At 44.1% G+C, this 21,006-nt stretch overlaps 1 protein-coding gene across 4 annotated transcripts in view; it reads right to left on the reverse strand.

Annotated features, from left to right (window-relative positions):
* Window positions 1-21,006, reverse strand: part of RUFY1 (RUN and FYVE domain containing 1) — a 57,370-nt gene that overhangs the window by 2,373 nt on the left and 33,991 nt on the right. For all 4 annotated transcript variants that reach the window (XM_061190080.1, XM_061190079.1, XM_061190081.1 and 1 more), the window contains 5 exons: window positions 12,861-12,958; window positions 7,283-7,402; window positions 6,467-6,596; window positions 4,678-4,772; window positions 1,206-1,254 (listed from right to left, as the gene is read on the reverse strand). In XM_061190080.1, coding sequence (XP_061046063.1) covers window positions 1,206-1,254; window positions 4,678-4,772; window positions 6,467-6,596; window positions 7,283-7,402; window positions 12,861-12,958 — 492 coding nt within the window. The remainder of the gene's footprint in view (window positions 1-1,205; window positions 1,255-4,677; window positions 4,773-6,466; window positions 6,597-7,282; window positions 7,403-12,860; window positions 12,959-21,006) is intronic.

Here is a 21,006-nt window from a genome sequence, read left to right on the forward strand (position 1 = left end):
CAGGGCATCGTGGGAGGCAGATGTCTCCATTCTGCCCAGGAGCCAACTGAGGCTTAGGGAGATGCCTTTTTGGAGGTCTTTCTAAGGGAAAACTAGGATATGCGATTTATTCAGCCTCAGGGACTGAGGTGGTCAGGGGTCAAGGGCCCTGTGTACTTTCATGGCTCCTTGGCTTTTGTTGGCCATCACTTTCCTGATGACACAGAGAGACCTTATGATTGGGAGCTGCAGCACCGCACCCAGGGCTTTCAACCTTGAGTCCACTAGTTCCACGCAGCTCTAGAGTCCCATTTTATGATTTTTATCCTCCCTCTGGCACTGTCAGCTGACATTTTGTGCAAACACTTCTGTGCAGTGCAGGGGATACAAAGATAAACAGCTCACAGCAATGACATCCAAGGAGCTTTCAGTCTACAAGGGAGGATACAGTAAACTGATGTGAACTACAAGTCCAGGCTGCTGTTAGTTGCTGTGACAATTTGCTGCTTCTGACCTGAGGTGCCCTGGTAGTCAGAGACATTAGGATCTCTGCTCTAGCATACGCTGGAGGGTGCCTTGTGAAGAGGGTGTCTGTGCAGTGCTGCCACAGCAGAGCTGAGGCTGAAGGCTAGGAGCTCCTGCCCCCTCCTCTCCACTCTCTCAGCCCCAGCAGGCCAGCTCGGTACTGCACGAGGTCACCTGGACCACATGTTCCTGCTCTCCTTAAGCTGTGTGTGCCACTCTGCCCTCCCCAAAATGGTCCAGAAACTTGGCCCAGCTCAGGGCTTAAGTGGTTCCCAGAAATGGCACAGGGCACTTTAGTGGGCCAGTGTGGCCTCTGGCCCCTCACCTGGAGGGAAAGGTCTTACTCTCACTATTAAAAAAAAAAAACACCTGGATCTCTTTCTGTCACTTTTCATTTCCTTCATTAGGGCACCTATGATCTAGGCCTAATGTCAAACTACAGCTGACAGCAGAGAAACCAGAACCAGAGGACCTCGGTTCCAGCTTGGGCCCTGCCACTTGCAGCATCGTCATCTCAGCCAAGTTACATGGCTCTGAGCAGCATTTTCTTATCTGTAAATAAGTGACAATAACCACCAATCAACCACACATTCTCACCTGATTTTTGTGAGAAAACCTAAGAGCACACTAGGATATTAGCACGAGCTGACTAATAGCTACGAGTAGTGATTCTTATGTTAATAACATTAATAATCCAGTACCTTCAGTGCCTTATTTACTTCTTTGATGTCTTCCATCTTCAGCTTTGACCTTAAAAAAAAAAGAGAGCGAGAAAGAGAGAGATTCATAGCCTCACTAGAGGGGCTTTCAAACTCGAAGTAAACCCACAAAAACTTTTTGGCTTTGTGAAGTCAACAAGACTTGTAAGAGAGGAGTGTGATAACATGAGTTCTTGTAAAATTATTTCTTTCCACCTTTTTATAATCCCAGAGTCATCTCACTGTATTGGCTCATGTCTGGTGCAGTCTGAGGCTGAGCCTGTGGACCGAATCTGGCCTAATAACAAACTGTTGAATTGGCAAGGATTTAAAAAGACTTTGAAATAGTTGCAAGCTTTTAAAAATTGAGAATTATCTCATAAAAGCCCATGTTTCTGGCTTCTCTGGGCAACTATTCCTGAGTGTGACATGTGCTTTAAGTCGGGGTGGGGGAGGGGGGAGCTCCCGTATCAGGCGTGGGCTCCCCCATGGCAGGAACCTGAATCTGTAGGCCTCTCACCAGCCCCTTTCCTGCTGCCTGCTCTGTCTAGAATGGCCAGGCTCAGGGGGCATGATTGTTTGTTCTTGTTCCATTCTTTTTTAAAATATTTATTTATTTATTTGGTTGCACCGGATCTTAGTTGCAGCATGTGGGCTCCTTAGTTGCAGCTCGCAGGGTCCTTAGTTGTGGCATGCGAACTCTTAGTTGCGGCATGCATACTGGATCTAGTTCATTGACCAGGGATCGAACCTGGGCTCCCGGCATTGGGAGTCCTAACAACTGCGCCACCAGGGAAGTCCCCTTGTTCCATTCTTGTTAGTGCAAGAATAATTCCTTAGTTCTCCACATAAAAGACAGGACTGAACATTGTCTAAACTGGAAGAATTAAACCAGATAAAACGAAACATATGTATTTGTCAAAGCCTTTTTTTAAAAGCTGAGATTAGCCTAAAGTGCCACTGGATTAGCCTAATCTAAGTGCCAGAGAGGCAGGCCTCTGAGACACAGGCTAGACTTCTAGGGAAGGATTAGGAAACCAAACATCAAGGCCTTTAAAAGAAAAAACCCTGTGGCCTTCAGGAATGCTTGGAGGTGCTCCTTCCGTCCCCTGACTGGCTGCAGAAATAGGCCAGTGGGCTGATAGGGCCAGAGGCTGCCTGGGATGGACAAGGTCAAGATGGCAGCCTCAACATATAAGAACTTTCCTGGGAAATACAATTTGAAAAGAATCCAGATGTTCCCAAGATAAACTGGGCGGCTGTGCCTGTAGTTGGTGGAGGCATCTGAGAACAGGCTTCTCTGTCATCTGGTGTTGGCTTGCAAAAAGAAGGGAGGAGGGGAGAAAGCGCCAGCCTTGCCGTGGTATGTATCCCTGACATGGCAACACCTACACAACCCGGCTGTGAAGGACATTCTGAAGCTGGGTCAGGCAGCAGTGCTGGGAGGCTGCCAAGTGCAGGGGTGCGTTTTCAAGACCAGAGCCTGTCCGCTTTTCTGAGGCCTGTGGCCTACTAGGAAGGAGTGTGTCTCTGACTCTGTTTGCTGTCTGTCCAACATGAAGAGGACAGGCAGGAGAAAAGGTGGGGCTAGCCACCTGAGAAGCAGGGAGGGCACCCCGAGGACACCTCCCTATCCGTCTGTCTAAACACCACTGCAAATCCAAGAAGCCAGCACCACGCCAGCCTCCACATCTGGTTCTCATTAGTCTCAGGGACGCCCTCAGAGCTGGCCTGTGCTCTGAGTGTGGGGTTGACGCCTGGCCTTGCCCACTCTCCAGGAGCTCTCCCCACGGTGGGGGCAGCAGCACAGGGCACTTGGCCTGAGAGGTGGCAGGCAGCCCTCAGAGCACAAGGGACCAGCAGCCCTGAGCTGATCTAGAAAGATATGGTGAGTGGGAGAGGATGGCGAATGGGCAGCATCTTCACGTCAAACTACTGAAAAGACCACATTCCCACCAGAGTCATAACATTTTCCTTTCTTGTTTTTCTTCATACTTTTGTGGGCCAGCCCAGAGCACTGCTTGAAACCTTCCAATTTTCCAGACAGAAGAATCCTAAGGTTGTGCACATGTGTGGACTACTTTAGTGTGTTTCTGGTTTATCCTCACGTTAGTTCCCATCTCTGGACCTTTTCTGGTCACAGTGTCTTCTGCACTGGGCCTGGGCCCGGGCTGTGCTGCTCACTGTGCCTGCATCAGGACTCAGGTGGGAGCAGTGAGTCAACCTGGGGTCTCTGTGTGAGTGATGGGGAAAGAGGAACTTTCGCTTCTCTGACAGACAGCCCTGCTGGGTGCCACACTGCCCCCGTGGGGGCCAGACCCACCTGTGAGGTAAGTGACAGACAGGGCTAGAGGTAGAGACTGATTCCTGATGACTTTTTTTTGGTTAAGCAAGCCAGTGTGAGTTGGATATCTGTCACTGGCAACCAAGAGTCCTGACTCGAAGAGAAAAAGCTACACACTGGGTTTAAAAATGCAATCATCAGGGGCTTCCCTGATGGCGCAGTGGTTGGGAGTCTGCCTGCCAATGCAGGGGACACGGGTTTGAGCCCTGGTCTGGGAAGATCCCACATGCCGCGGAGCGACTGGGCCCGTGAGCCACAATTGCTGAGCCTGCGCGTCTGGAGCCTGTGCTCCGCAACAGGAGAGGCCGCGATAGTGAGAGGCCTGCGCACCGCGATGAAGAGTGGCCTCCGCTTGCCACAACTAGAGAAAGCCCTCGCACAGAAACGAAGACCCAACACAGCCATAAATAAATAAATAAATAAATAAATAAATAAATAAAAAATAAATAAAAGATAATTTGAGAAACTCCAGGACTTACTCTTTGTGATCCAGGAAAATATGTTAAAAAAAAAAAAAAAATGCAATCATCACACAAACGGGCAAGTTCCACAATCTGCAGTGTGACCTATCAGACTGTCCAGAGCAACCTGGCAGGACTGGCACACCAGGAAGGACAGCTGTCAAGTCGAAGGGGAGACAGACCAGCAGGGTCTGCACTCCTTCAGCATCACCCATTGGAGACAGACAGACAGACTCTGCTAGATGTGAGTATCCAGTCTCAAGAGAGGTTCAGCGGTCACCATACTTGCACTGTGGCAGGCTTACATTCTCAAGCCATAGTCCTCCCTCTGGAGCCAAACACACAACCCTCTCATCACCCACCTTGTTCCCTTGGGACACAGATACTAAGTTTGTGAACATGAGGGTTCCAGTCACTAGCAAAGGATATTCTTGATGAATTAATTAACCCAAACCGGTGCTGTGTCCCTGGGGCCTGACTTCCTGGGTTTGGTGGTGGGGGTCACCCTTGAATAGCTGGCAGGCCTCCCCGACTGGTCTTCCCTCCTCTGACAAGAGGACACAGGTTTGGGGCTTGAGTGATGCAGTGGGCAGGCTGGTGTGACTCTCCAGGGGGAGGGAGGCCTAGTGGCCCTAATGGAGGCGGCAGACAAAGGGAGTGGGGTTCTTACTGGCTGAGGTGCAGACCCATTTCCTGGAGGGCTTGTTCCTGCTCGTCACAAACCTTCTGTAACTCTGTCTTCTCGTCCTGGAGCTCCCGCAGCTCCTAAAATGAACAAACCAGGTGCTTGACACAGACTTGAAAGTCGTTTTTTTTTTTTTTTTAAGGTTTAGTAATAATAGTGACAAGCAGGTTGGAATGTTTTTTGTTTTTTTTTTTTTCTGTTGTGTTTTTTTTTTGGCCACGCCACAAGGCATGCAGGGTCTTCGTTCCCGGATCAGGGATCGAACCTGTGCCCCCTGCAGTGGAAGCGCCAAGTCTTAATCACTGGACCGCCAGGGAAGTCCCTGGAATGTTTTTCAAGAGCAAGAAACAGTTTTGTTGTATTAACCTTCTTCAAGACAGGGTTATTTCATGGGTTCCCTCATGTTTCACCAGAATGGGCAACTGGAAGGTGAGCGCTTCAGGAGTGGCTCTGCAGTGCACACAGTGACATGGGGCAAGAAACGTTCAAAACAGACCCTCACGGTGCAAAAAAGGCTTTGTCTATCTGAGTTTCTATGAAAAGACAGATTGGCATCAGGGCAAGCTAGTTTAGGAATAAACTGTTTTTCGGAAAGGGCTGGTCAAAATTTCCTGAGAATGAATGAGCAAGGCTGATGAAGGCCAAGATCTGGGATCTCTTTCATGGCTCCGAGAGTGGCAAGCCCTTCTGGGGGCCCCGAGCCATGGAGTGAAACTCGCTGGGGATGATGCTGATGACTGTTTGTAATCTGGGGCCAGCACGCCTTGAGGACACAGGCTGGCAAGGGCAGAGACGAAGACCCAGAAAAGTAACTTGGGTTTTCAGGGCTGACCCCAGGGCAGCAGCAGGGCTTAGGCCTGAGTGGTGGCAGTGCCCCCTTAGCCGCTCCTGGGCCCTGTGCTCCAGAGCCTATTAACACAGGCTCACAAGGGCATGCTGAGGCTTCCCAGTGATGTTAGACACATTGTTTTGTTTCTTTTGCAGGGGTGTGTGTAATTCAAATCTTAGATCAAAGTATTCTGAAGTAAAGGGGGCATGTTCCATCATGCAGCAGAACTTTCTAGAAGTCCTCTCCTCCCACCTCTGAGCCGGAGTGGCTCTTGAGGAAGCTCTCCCCTCCCTAGCAATCCCCACACTGGGCCTAGCAGGCTCTCCCATGAGGGGCTCTAGGTACTTTCCAATGGAAATCAAAGGGCCTTTCTCTCAGATTGCAGCGGTGCCCATTACCGTGCTCAACAAGACAAAATCTAGGTCTGCGAACTGCCCCCGCTGCAGGGATCCTCCTCCAGGGAAGGTGTGGTGCAGGAAGGCTGCCTGAGGCCTCCGTTCAAGCCCTCCTTCCTCTGCTATCACACCTCAGCCACACAGCCCTTCCTTCTGCTCCTTTGCTGCGACAGACCCTCACACTTCCTGGTGGCTCTGCATGGCTGGCCCTTGTTCAGCATTCAATCGTCTGCTTAACTGTCACTCTCTTCCCAGGCCACCCGCCACGCCAGTGTGGGGACATTTTCCTGTTTTACTCTCATCACTGTCCTCATTACCGAGTCTCTCTGGTTTGCTCACTGAATTATGATGTGTCTTTGCCTTTTCCTCCTAGAGCAGATGTGGGAACAGTGTCCCAGGCCCGGAGCCGGCTGGCACACAGTGGGGACTGGCCCTGCAGCTGCGGATTCATGAGTCGTGCGTGTGGCTCACTTGCCCAATGGGAGGCTCCTGAGCAGGAGTTTCTGGAGATGCTAGAAGCTCTTTTTCTCCCCAAGACAGTCTGCCTTACCTTTTTTAATCCTTCTACTTGCTGTAGCTCTGCTCGGAGTAGAGAGGAAGTGTCTTTCTCATGCTGTAATTCTCGCTGAAGAGCCTGTCTTTGCTCTTTTTCTGATTTCAGCTCTTTCTCTAGACTTGAGCTGTTTTCACAAAATGAACTTGAGTTAGTCTCAATGAGAGATTTTCATGGACGTCCACAATCCACAACCCAGGCCACCACTCAAGAAATGGGGGATTCACAGGAATGTGAATTGCCACGTGAGCATCTAGACCTTTCAACGAAGCATGGAAATAAGGTTCCCTCTCCCGCAGGGCCACCTGCACCTCCATAGGAAAGACCAGGAACATGTCACGGAAAGCAGGCACAGGCACACACTTGACAGTTAGGCGAATGGAGAGGGAGGAAAAGAGCTCTAACACTTGGGGTCACACACACAGAACCCTCTACTGAGATGGAGACCTGAGGAAAAGAGACATTTATTCTGCAACATTTATCCTGCTTTTTCCAACCCAGAGCCAGCTGACAATGGAGGATATTGGGGGGTTGGGGGCAAAGAGAAAGCTACAGAGGGGTAGGAAGTGAACTGCAGCTAAATCCTGATGCCCTTCTCACCAGCTGAGTAGCCCTGGGGACTACACTGAACCCCCTGCAATCGTTTTTCTCATTCGTGAAACAGGGAATAGACATCTCGTCTCTCATCTGAATCCTAGCCTTGCAGGGGCCACCTCTGAAGTGGACACTGGGACACTGTCTGCCCCAATTGGGAGAGGGCCTTCGCAGTCCTTCCCGCACCGCTCAGCCACCTGCTGCCGCCAGGGCTCCTACCACTGCTCGTGCAGCTGGGAGAGCTGCTGCTGCAGAGCGCTGCTCCTCCCGCCGAGCTCCTGCTGCAGCTTGTGGCTCCGCTCCTCGGCCCCCTGCCTCGCCCTCTCTGAGTGCTGTAACCTAGACCAAATGAACCAAATCTTTGTAAGGAAAGGATCAATCCTCACATTTACCATATAATTTTTGCATATTCTTGCTGGCTTTCTTTTACATTTAAAAATTAATATGTGGTAAAATTGACTCCTTTTTGTGAATAGCTCCTGGAGTTTTAGCACAGGCATAAATTCATGTAACCATTACCACAATCCATTCTACCAGGTGATACAGAATAGTTCCATCACCCCACAAAACACCTTGGCACTGCTCCTCTGAGTCACACCTTCTCTCCACCCCTAATGTCATATACATGAAATTATACCTCATATAACCTTTTGAGACTGGCTTCTTTCAGCATATCTTTGCGATCAATCAAGTTTTTGTGTGTATCAGTGGTCATTCCTTTTCATGGCTGAGTAGAATTTCATTGCATAGATGTACCAGTTTATCCATTCATTTGATGAAAGATATCTGAGCTGCTTTTAGTTTTTGGCAATTATGAACAGAGCTGCTATAAGCATTTGTGTACAGGTTTCTATGTAAACATGAGTTTTTATTTCTTTTGGGCAAACAGCCAGGAGTGGGATTATTGGGTCACATGGTAAGAGTATGTTTGGCTTTTTAAGAAACTGTTCTCCAAAGTGGTTGTACCATTCTGCATTCCCACTGGTAATGTATGAGTGTTCCAGTTGCTTTGTCGCCTCTCCAGCACCTGGTACTGTCATTAAAAAAATATGTAGCTGTTCTCGGGCTTCCCTGGTGGCGCAGTGGTTGAGAATCTGCCTGCCAATGCAGGGGACGCGGGTTCGAGCCCTGGTCTGGGAAGATCCCACATGCCGCGGAGCAACTAGGCCCGTGAGCCACAATTACTGAGCCTTCGCGTCTGGAACCTGTGCTCCGCAACAAAAGAGGCCGCGATAATGAGAGGCCTGCGCACCGCGATTAAGAGTGGCCCCCACTTGCCGCAACTAGAGAAAGCCCTCACACAGAAACGAAGACCCAACACAGCCATAAAAAAAAAAAAAAAAAAAAAAAAAAAAAAATGTAGCTGTTCTAATAGGTGTGCAGTGGTAACTCATTGTGATTTTAACATGCACTTCCCTAATGGCTAATGATGCTGAACATCTTTTTTTCTTTTTTTTAACTCAAGTATTGTTGATTTACAATATTGTGTTAGTTTCAGGTGTACAGTAATTTGGTTATACAATACATATATATGTATACATCTATATTCTTTTTTTTCCAATTCTTTTCCATTATAGGTTATTACAAGATATTGAATATAGTTCCCTGTGCTACACAGTAAATCTCTGTTGTTTATCTAGTTTATATATAGTGGCGTACCTCTGTTAATACCGTACTCCCAATTTATCCCTCCTCCCCTTCCCCTTTGGTAACCATAAGTTTGTTTTCTAAGTCTGTGAGTCTGTTTCTGTGCTGTAAATAAGTTCATTTGTATCATTTTTAGATTCCACATGTAAGTGATATCATGTATTTGTCTTTCTTTGCCTGACTCACGCACACTTAGTATGATAATCTCTAGGTTCATCCATGTTGCTGCAAATGGCATTATTTCATTCTTATTGCTGAGTAATATTCCAGTGTGTGTGTGTGTGTGTGTGTGTGTGTGTGTGTGTGTGTGTGTGTGTATATATATGTATCACACATCTTCTTTATCCATTTGTCTACTGATGGACATTTAGGTTGCTTCCATGTCTCGGCTATTGTAAATAGTAGTATTGCTATCAACATTGGGGTGCACATATCTTTTGAAATTAGAGCTTTCATCTTTTCTGGATATATGCCCAGAAGTGGGACTGCTGGATCACATGGCAACTCTATTTTTAGTTTTTTAAGGAACCACCATATTGTTTTCCATAGTGGCTGCACCAATTTATATTCCCACCAACAGTGTACAAGGGTTCCCTTTTCTTCACACCTGCTCCTGCATTTATTTGTAGACTTTTGATGATGGCCATTCTGACCGGTGTGAGGTAATACTTCATTGTAGTTTCGATTTGCATTTCTCTAATAATTAGCCATGTTGAGCATCTTTTCATGTGCCTATTGGCCAACTGTATGTCTTCTTTGGAGACATGCTTATTTAGGTCTTCTGCCCATTTTTTTTTTTGGTATTGTATTGTATTGTATTTATTTATTTACGGCTGTGTTGGGTCTTTGTAGCTGCGCACGGGCTTTCTCTAGTTGCGGTGAGTGGGGGCTACTCTTCGTTGTGGTGTGCGGGCTTCTCATCGTGGTAGCTTCTCTTGTTGCAGAGCATGGGCTCTAGGTGCGTGGGCTTCAGTAGTTGTGGCACACGGGCTCAGTAGTTGTGGCTCCCAGGCTCTAGAGCACAGGCTCAGCAGTTGTGGTGCACGGGCTTAGCTGCTCTGCAGCATGTGGGATCTTCCTGGACCAGGGATCGAACCCGTGTCCCTTGTATTGGCAGGCAGATTCTTTTTTTTTAAACAAGGCTTGTCAACTTAGCCTATTTTTTTTTAAATTAATTAATTAATTTATTTATGGCTGTGTTGGGTCTTCGTTTCTGTGAGAGGGCTTTCTCTAGTTGCGGCAAGTGGGGGCCACTCTTCATCGTGGTGCGCGGGCCTCTCACTATCGCGGCCTCTCTTGTTGCGGAGCACAGGCTCCAGACGCACAGGCTCAGTAGGTGTGGCTCACGGGCCCAGTCGCTCCGCGGCATGTGGGATCTTCCCAGACCAGGGCTCGAACCCGTGTCCCCTGCATTGGCAGGCAGATTCTCAACCACTGCGCCACCAGGGAAGCCTGGCAGGCAGATTCTTAACCACTGAGCCACCAGGGAAGTCCCTCCTGCCAATTTTTTGATTGTGTTGCTTCTCTGTTATTGAGTCATTTGAGGTGTTTGTATGTTTTGGAAATTAAGCCCTTGTCAGTTGCATCATTTTGCAAATATTTTCTCCCAGTCTGTAGGTTGTCTTTTCATTTTGTTTATGGTTTCCTTTGCTGTGCAAAAGTTTGTAAGTTTGATTAGGTCCCATTTGTTTACTTTTGCTTTTATTTCTTTTGCCTTGGGAGACTGACCTAAGAAACCATTGCTACAATTTATGTCAGAGAATGTTTTGCCTATGTTCTCTTCTAAGAGTTTTACGGTGTCACGTCTTATATTTAAGTCTTTAAGCCATTTCGAGTTTATTTCTGTGTATGATGTGAGGGTGTGTTCTAACTTCATTGATTTACATGAGGCCGTCCAGCTTTCCCAACACCACTTGCTGAAGAGACTGTTTTCTCCATTGTATATCCTTGCCTCCTCTGTCAAAGATTAATTGATGTAGGTGTGTGGATTTATTTCTGGGCTCTCTATTCCAATGATCCATATGTCTGTTTTTGTGCCAATACCATGATGTTTTGACTACTATAGCTTTGTAGTATCGTTTGAAGTCTGGAAGGGTTATGCCTCCAGCTTTGTTCTTTTTCCTCAGGATTGCTTTGGCAATTCAGGGTCTTTTGTGGTTCCACATAAATTTTAGGATTATATGTTATAGTTTTGTGAAAAATGTCATGGGTAATTTGATAGTGATCACATTAAATCTGTAGATTGCTTTGGGTAGTACGGTCATTTTAACTATATTAATTCTTCCAGTCCAAGAGCACAGGATATCTTTACATTTCTTTGAATCATCTTCGATTTTCGATTTCTTTTATCAATGTTTTGTAGTTCTCTGCGTATAAGTCTTTCACCTCCTTGGTTAGGTTTATTCCTAGGTATTTTGTGTTTTTTTTTGATGCAATTTTCAACAGCATTTTTTTTTTTTTTTTTTTTTTACTTTCTCTTTCTGACATTTCATTGTTAGGGTAAAGAAATACAACATATTTCTGTATATTAATCTTGTATCCTGCTACCTTGACAATCTTTTCATGTGCTTATTTGCCATCCATATGTCCTGTTTGGTGAAGGGTCTGTTTAAGTCTTTTGTCCATTTAAAAAATGTATTTATTTATTTATTTAAGGCTGCACTGAATCTTAGTTGTGGCATGCGGGATCTTTTAGCTGCGGCATGCGGGCTCCTAGTTGTGGCATGCAGGCTTCTTAGTTGCGGCATGCATGTGGGATCTAGTTGACCAATCGATCCCTGGATCCCCAGTCCGATCCCTGGATTGAAACCAGGCCCCCTGCATTGGGAGCGTGGAGTCTTACCCACTGGACCACCAGGGAAGTCCTTTGTCCATTTTAGATTGGATTGTTCGTTGAGTTCTGAGAGTTCTTTATATATTCTGGATATAAGTCCTTTGTCAGATATGTGATTTGCAAATTTTCTCCAAATCTATAACTTGTCTTTTTATTCTCTCAAGTGTGTCTTCCACAGAACAAAGTTTTAAATTTTGATAAAGTCCAATTTATCAAGTTTTCTCTTATGGATCGTGCTTTTATGTCATGTCTAAGAGCTCTCTGTCTAACCCAAGGCCACAAAGATTTTCTCCTATTTTTTCTTCTAAAAGTTTATAGTTTTAAGTTTTACATGTAGATTTATGATCCATTTTGAGTCAACTTTTGTATAAAGGTGTGAGGTCTAAATTGAGGTTCATTTTTTGGTGTATGGATATCCAATTGTTCCAATATCATTCATTGAAAAGATTATCCTTTCTCCATTGAACTACCTTTGCACTTTTGTAAAAAAATCAGCCACCTGTATTTGTGCGAGTCTATTTTTTGACCCTATTCTGATCCCCTACTGACCTGACATTTACTTATTTATTTTAAAAATTTTTATTTTTTGGTGTGGCATGCGGGATCTTACTTCCTCAACCAGGGATTGAACCTGTGCCCACTGCAGTGGAAGCACAGAGTCTTAACCACTGGACCACCAGGGAAGTCTCTGACCTGATATTTGTTTATTTATTTAAATGTATTTATTTATTTTTAAAAATTTATTTATTTATTTATTCTTTTGGCTGCGTTTGGTCTTCGTTGCTGTGCACAGGCTTTCTCTAGTTGTGGCGAGCAGGGGCTACTCTCTGTTGCGGTGTGCGGGCTTCTCATTGTTGTGGCTACTCTTGTTGCGGAGCACAGGCTCTAGGGGCGCAGGCTCAGTAGTTGTGGCTCGCGGGCTCTAGAGTGCAGGCTCAGTAGTTGTGGCGCATGGGCTTAGTTGCTCCACGGCATGTGGGATCTTCCCGGGCCAGGGCTTGAACCTGTGTCCCCTGCATTGGCAGGTGGATTCTTAACCACTGCACCACCAGGGAAGTCCTGACCTGATATTTAAATTTGAGCTCACTGGATAGTTCTGACCCCCTGAGAGGACAATGTGATGTAGCCCTAAGGTTGATTAAATGAATACATGCTTAGGCAAGGCTGGAGAATCCAGTCCCCTTGCTGGGCAAGACTACAGACCTGAAGGACAGTCATCCTAACTTGTCTGTACTTTTGAGAGACTCTGAGTAAGTCCTCAGGCCCAGATAATGCACAGCACCTTCTAGGGAATATCTGCCAGGGGGAAGTGTTTACCTTTCTTCCATTTGTTTCATGCTGGACATAACTCGATTGGTTTTTTCTTCAAAAGATGTGATGGCTTCATTCTTCTGTTGTAAACTGCTCTCCGCATTCTATAAAAGCAAGGAAAGAGGGTCATTTTCTGCTTCTCCCTCACCCCCCTGCCTGCTCTGGATTACAAGTGGGTTCAACTATTCTTGTACTGTTTTTATAACACGTTCAAGAGCGTTTCATTAATTGCTGCTCTTCCCCAGAGCCCTGGAAGACAAACTGAGCCAAGGCTCCCATGTCATCAACATAAAGAAAGGCAGAGGGGGAATTTCCTGGAGTTCCAGTGGTTAGGACTCGGTGTTTTCACTGCTGTGGTGCAGGTTCAACCCCTGGTTGGGGAATTAAGATTCTGCAAGCCACCCGGCCAAAAAAAGAAAAAAAGAAAAAAAGAAGGCAGAGAGGGAGATACTGAAGCCCTCTGTTTGAACAGTCCATGCCCCTTTTTGAAAAGGAACTTCAGAGTCAGATCTGACTCAATGTTACTGAGTCTTCTCATGTGTCAGGCACATCCATGAGTTCACCTGACTCTTGCAGAGTTCTCATGGTGGGCGTTGTTAGCCTCCACTTCTCTGAGCAAGAGAGGGAGGCTCAGAAATAGAAAGCACCTGGGAACAGGTTAGAGCACAAATATGGTGCAGCTGGGTTCTTACTCACAACCATGTGACTTTCTGAGTCCAGACTTTTAACTATGGCAGATGCTGAGTGACTAGGAGGCAGCAAAAGAGCAACATGTTTCTGTGTGCCTACAAGAGACACTCTTAAAATACAAGGATACAGAAAGGCTGAAGACAGAAAGAAGTCCTGATAAATTCTTAAGAATATATAGACTGTAGTGTCTGGCTTTAAAGTAATAAAACTAGACATAAGCAACAAAAGAATAGCTAAACACCTCATATCTGGAAATGGAATAGCATATTACTAAAAACTATTGAGGTTAAAAAAAAAAGAAAAAAAAAACCAGAAGAGAGATTATGAAATACTTAGAGCTGAAAGACAATGAAAACACTCTGCAATATTTTACTATATTGAAGATGCACCCTAATTTTATATACCACTATGAAGGAAAAAACTGCTACTTGAAACATGTCATGCCATTGACTATAAGATGCATCTTGATTTCAGAGATGACAAATGTGAAAAACATGCTTTTTAGGTGAAATACTTCTGTCAAAATTTGAGGGCCATAGCTAAAGCAGTAATTGCAGGTAATTTTTAACTTTAAATAAAATGTTTAATGAAATTAAAAAAGATAAAACAGATGAGCTAAGCATGCATTTCAGAAGTTGAAAATGAGCCACAGAGCAAACTCAAAGAAATAAGAAAGAAAATAATAAAAGTGAGAGTAGAAATCAATGAAAAAGAAATAGTAACAATACACAATAAAGAATATTAGAAAAAAAGCTGGTTCTCTGAAAAGATTATGAGAACAGACACACCTCTGGCAAGACCGGATAAGGAAGACAGAAAATGCAAAAAGAAAATGCTGAATAAAAGAGATTTAAAAATTCTGCAAAAGAATGTTATAAACAACTATGAACTAAAACATTTGAAAACCTAAACAAAATAAGATACATTTTGGAAAAAAATATAAAAATATACTAAAATTGGTCTGAGAAGAAATGGAAAATATGAATAAGCCAGTAAACATTCAATAAATAGAAATGGTAGTCATAGTCTCCCTGCCCAAAAAGCCCAGCCCAGATGAATCCTACAACATGGGTGGGTTCTCAGAACTTTTGGAGAATAGACACTTTCTATCTTATAAGCATTATTTCAGAGAAAGAGAACAGGAAACCTTATTTTATAGTACCAGTCCAACCATGATTCTGAAGCCAAATAAGGCTAGTAAAAGGAAAGAAAGAGGTCTGTCTCATATATAAACACACAGATTATATATAACATATTAGCTAACTGAGTTAAGAGTATATTTAAATATATCACAATCAAGCAGGAATCCAGGAACGTAAATGTATAAATTGCCACATAAATAAGGGAGAAAAAGAACAGGACTATCACAACAGATAAAATGCAAAAAAGCCCAAAACATTTAATAAGGTTCAATATTTATTTATGAGAAAACATCTGAGCAAACAAGAAATAGAAAAGAACTTCCTTAACTAAGTAAAGATTATACATCAACCATCTAGTAAGCATTATTCTTGATGGAGAAATTTTTACATGCATTACTTTTAAGATCAGGACCACAAGTCTGCTTACTATTCCTACTACTGTTTAATGTAGTCATGGAGGTCCTGGCCAATGCTAAAAGAAACAAAAAAGAATGAGGAGTACAAAACCTGAGAGTGAAGAAATTAAACTGTCTTTATTTGCCTATGATATGATCAATCAATTACATCTAAAACCAACAGTATTAATAGACAAACTATTAGAACTAGGTGGTGAGCAAGGCTGTCAAACACAAGATCAACCTATAAAGCACAAAAGCACTTCTCTACATCAGCAAGACCTCACTAGGGGATGCAGCCAAAATAAGGCACCCATCACACTAGCAACAAGAACTAGACAGAATTGAGGAGTTCACCTAGAGAAAATGCAACTCTTATGGAATAAAGAGGACAAAAAGGGAGTAATCTATAAATTCAATGCAATTCCCATTTAAGAAATTCAGCTGGATTTTTTAAAAAGGAAATTTATACCTTATTCTAAAATTTTTGTCAAGAATCAGATTGTACTACAAAGCTACAGTAACCAAAACAGCATGATACTGGCAGAAAAACAGCACATAGATCAATGGAACAGGATAGAAAGCCCAGAAATAAACCCATGCACTTATGGTCAATTAATCTACAGCAAAGGAGGCAAGAATATACAATGGAGAAAAGACAGTCTCTTCAGTAAGTGGTGCTGGGAAAAGTGCACAGCTACATGTAAAAGAATGAAATTAGAACATTTTCTAACACCATATACAAAAATAAACTTGAAATGGATTAAAGACCTAAATGTAATACTGGATACTATAAGACTCCTAGAGGAAAACACAGGCAGAGCACTCTTTGACATAAATCAGAGCAATATTTTTTTTGATCTGTCTCCTAGAGTAATGGAAACAAAAGCAAAAATAAACAAATGGGACCTAATTAAACTTATAAGCTTTTGCACAGCAAAGGAAACCATAAACAAAATGAAAAGACAACCTATGGAATGGGAGAAAACATTTGCAAATGATGTGACTGACAAGGGATTAATTTTGAAAATATACAAACAGCTTATACAGCTCAATATCAAAAAACCCAAACAACCCAATCAAAAAATGGGCAGAAGACCTAAATAGACATTTCTCCAAAGAAAACATACAGATGGCCAATAGGCACATGAAAAGATGCTCAACTTGGCTAATTATTAGAGAAATGCAAATAAAAACTACAATGAAGTATCACCTCACACCAGTCAGAATGGTAATCATCAAAAAGTCTGCAAATAATAAATTCTACACTGTTGGTGGGAATGTAAATTGGTGCAGCCACTGTGGAAGACAGTATGGAGGTTCCTTAAAAAACTAAAAATGGAGTTACCACATGATCCAGCAGTCCCACTCCTGGGCATGTATCTGGAAAAGACGAAAGCTCTAATTCAAAAAGATACATGCACCTCAATGTTCACAGCAATACTATTTACAATAACCGAGACATGGAAGCAACCTAAATGTCCATCAACAGATGAATGGATAGGGGCTTCCCTGGTGGCGCAGTGGTTAAGAATCCGCCTGTCAATGCAGGGGACACAGGTTCGAGCCCTGATCCAGGAAGATCCCACATGCCGCGGAGCAACTAAGTCCATTCGCCACAACTACTGAGCCTGCACTCTAGAGCTCGCGTGCCACAACTACTGAAGCCCGCGTGCCTATAGCGCGTGCTCCGCAACAAGAGAAGCCACTGCAATGGGAAGCCCGTGCACTGCAACGAAGAGTAGCCCCCACTCGCTGCAACCAGAGAAAGCCCATGAACGGCAACAAAGACCCAATGTGGCCAAAAATAAAAATAAAAAAAAATAGATGAATGGATAAAGAAGATATGGTATATATATACATTGGAATATTATTCAGCCATAAGAAAGAAGGAAATAATGCCATTTGCAGCAATATGGATGGACTTGGAGATTATCATACTAAAGTGAAGTCAGACAGACAAAGACAAATATCATATATCACACATAGAATCTAAAAAAATGATACAAATGAACTTATTTACAACATAGAAACAGACTCTTATGGTTACCAAAGGGGAAAGGGGTGAGGAGGGATAAATTAGAAATTTGGGATTAACAGATACACACCATTATATATAAAATAGATAAATAGGGACCTACTGTATAGCACAGGGAACTATATTCAGTATTTTGTAATAACCTATAATAGAAAAGAATCTGAAAAAGAATCACTTTGCTGTACACCTGAAACACAAAACTGTAAATTAATTATACAATTTAAAAAAAAAGAAAAAAAGGATAAATGTTTACAAATAGATAAGTCAAACAAAAAAAGAAGAGGGAAAAAAGGGGGAAAAGTGGGCAGTCTTGACCTATGTTATGGGTCGAGTGTGTCCCTCCCAAATCCATTATGTTGAAGTCCTAACCCGCAGTACCACCCAGGATCTTATTTGGAAAAAGGGTCACTCACCGCAGACATAATTAGTTAAGATGAGGTCACACTGGAGTACGGTGGGCTCCTAATCCAATATGACTGGTGTCCTTATACAAAGGGGAAATGTGGGCACAGGCATGCACACACAGGGAGAAAGCTGTGTGAAGATGAGAGCAGAGATGGAGGTGATAACTTCTCCAAGTGAAGGAACCCCAAATATTGCCAGCAACCACCAGAAGCTAGGAGAGACGGATGGGGCTGACTTCCTCACAGCCCTCAGAGGAAACCTTTCCTGCCAACACCTTACTCTGAAACTTCTGGCCTCCAGTACTGTGAGACAGCAAATTTTTGTAAAGCCACTCAGTTTGTGGTACTTTGTTATAGTAGCCCTAGCAAACTAACAGAACCAACCAGACATTAAAACATACTACAAAGCTATGGCAATTAAAACAGACAAATAAACCATCAAGCAGAATAGAGACCTAAGAGATAGTTACATTTACGTAGGAACTTGATATATGATAAAGGTGGCACAACATACCAACGAGAAAAGTATGATTAGCTTTTAAGCAGCTTACTATATGGAGAAAAAGAAAACTGGATCCCTAGGTAAGGCCATATACAAAGGTTAACTCTAGATACATTAAAAACCTAAATGTGAAAGGTTTAGACAACTAGTGTGGAATATCTTTGACATCTAGGCATGAGAAAGAGTTCTAAAACAAAACCCCCAAACTGCAAACCATACGTGAAAAATCAACACATTAGACTACATCAAAAATAGGGACTTAAGGACAGTAGATGACAGACTAGGAGAAGATATTTACAATCTGTAAACCAGTAAAGGACTAATATTTAGACCATACATGGAATTACTACTAATCAACAAGGAAAACATAGGACCCAAAAGAAAAAAGGACAAAAAATATGAATAGGCAAGCCACAAAGAAGAAACATAAATGGCTAACCAACATGAAGGGATGCTCAAGCTCACTAGACTGAGAAATGAATATTAAATCAACTGTACCCTCGCAATACAGGCACCACAGGACACAGCTGGAGGGAGCGTGTGTTGGTGCAGCCCTTCTGGAAAGCAGTGTGGCTGGGCTTATGCAAACCGAGGACACAAAGGAAGAAAGGAAGTGTCTGGCTGGGAGGACACTACAATTATGTCTGCCAGAGAGATTTCAGAGGGAGACGGGTACACTAGCTGCCAAGGTGTTGCTTGTGCTAGCGCAGTAGAGGAAAACTGTTTGTCCGTCACCGGGGGAATGGGCAAGAAAACACAGTGGGTACAAATGCTGGGAAGCTAAACTGCACTAAGAAGCCAACAGCAGCTATACATGCGGATGAATGTAGCACTGAGGGAGAAAAAGTAAGGAATAGAATGAGATCCACAGCACAATACCACTTAGGTAAATTAAAATTCATGTCCTCAAAATGATACAACATGTTTTAGAATGACAAATATAAATAAAAAGATAAACACTTTAGAATGTTGGCCTAGAGGAAAGAGGATGGGAGTAGGGGTGGGGGATAAAAGGAAATAAGAAAACAGGAGGGGTGTCTTATTATAGGGCCCCAAATGGAGGGATATGACTGACTCAACCTTCTGCATCTGAAGCTCAGAGGGAGAAAAGGGTATGAAGCCAGAATTCCAGCAGCACCAGAGACGGACTTGGGGGTGGTGCTTCCCCAGGTAACCCAACGTATGCTGTGCTGACTCAGCAGCCAGGGGTTTGGCACTGTCAAAGCAGATGTTGTGACCCTTGTTAGTTATGGCAAACATTTAGTCAAACTGTCGCTTGCCCAAACTTGGAAGATGGAATCCACGCAACTGTGCCAGGGCTCCAGAATGCTAGGATGTGCAGTGGGGCTTGCCATGTGAACAGGTGCTATAAGCAAGGGGTTTGCAGGGAGAGATGGACAGGGATACAGAGGCCAAAGGTAGGGGCCTCACAGGTTAGAAAAGTCAATTGCTTCTGGACTCAGAAGGAAGAGAGAGGACTGAAGAGTGAGCCATATGGCCCTGTGACATCCTGCAGAGAAGATCAGAGTAGGCTGCTTTCCTCATGCCTCAAGCTGTTGTTCCAGATGACTGGCCACTAACATGAGAAAGACTGACAGAGCAAAGAAACGGAGCAGGTGTGGGAACTGTGTTTACTCATAACTACGGTCACTGACACACGGATAAAGTGGATGCAAGCAGATCAGAGGCTGTGACAGAGGGAACTGGATTGTCCAAGAAACCACCAGTCTGGTCTGAAAAATATCTGACTGTTGGATCCCTTATACAACCTCCAGGCCAGTAGACTGACACTGGCAAGAAGCTGGCCGTCAAAGCTGTGTAGCCCACTCCACGAGAGCCCACTTCCCATGAGCCATTGAAGATGGTGGCCTCAGGGGCCACGGAGGTCAGCGGACATGCTCTCTAGAAGGCAGAAGCGGTAGCCAGACATGCTAAGACATGGAGTCCTCGGTACCCCGGGCAGCCTTCACGGTTCCTGCCCAGAGGACACAATGACCACCAAGGGCCAGGGACTGCCAGGTGTGTCCCTTGTTTCCTCTTTCCCAATAGGCATTTTCATCATGGTTATCCTGTTTCTGCTCTACCAGTTCATCCTGGGCAGGACAGGCTAACGTGACTGACAGATAGTCTTCTAGTTGGAACACAGGCCCTGTGGGCTTGAGGGAGAGTGCTGCCCATCACCCAGGGTTGTGGACTCTGAGGAAGCAGGGCTTGCCAGTAGCTCAGTGGGGTCGACTGTGGTAGTGACAACTACATCTACCCACACCTACTTTCCCCTTCACCTGGCCTGCAGCCCAGAAACAACAGCCCCAGGCTCCCCTTGCAGCCAAGCCTGGCCATGCTGACTAGCCCTTTCCTATGTGATCGGAAGAAATGGTGGGTGCAACTGCTGTCTCACTGTTTGAGAACAAATCCCTGGCTCTGGACTTTTGCTCTTCTCCCCACTTCTGCTGGCAAGAATGGTGACAACTCAAGTGGCCTGGAGAGCTGGAGCTGCCATTAGTCTGAATCCCTGAATGACTGTGGGGAGAAAAACCGCTGGTCTGAAATGCTTTAAGCTATTATAGTAGTTTAGTTTCCCCTAACGTGTATTAACAGTATGTCTATATGCCGACCAAAACCAGAAGAAAACATGAAAAAATTAAAACAGATAATTTGTTGGGAGGATAAAACTATTTTCTTCCTTTTCTCTTTTTGCTTCAATTTTCATTGTTGCAATTACAAAAATATTAATTATGTAATAATTTAAAAAAAGACGGACAAAATAGCACAGTTTATTTGTACCGTCTGCTCTCACATTATCTTTGACATAGATGTTACTACTAGTAAGACTGAAACCACTCTATGCAAAAGGAAGTGGGACTGTTTCGGCAATAAAATAGGAAAGAGAACTTCAAAAAAGGAAAAGTTTTGAGGACACAGAATGGTATCCTTCTGGGTAGCTTCTGGGCAAGAAAGTGTTGCAGTGTTTAGATGCTGTC

This window comes from Eubalaena glacialis, chromosome 4, assembly GCF_028564815.1.
Source record: "Eubalaena glacialis isolate mEubGla1 chromosome 4, mEubGla1.1.hap2.+ XY, whole genome shotgun sequence".
NCBI lineage: Eukaryota > Metazoa > Chordata > Mammalia > Artiodactyla > Balaenidae > Eubalaena > Eubalaena glacialis.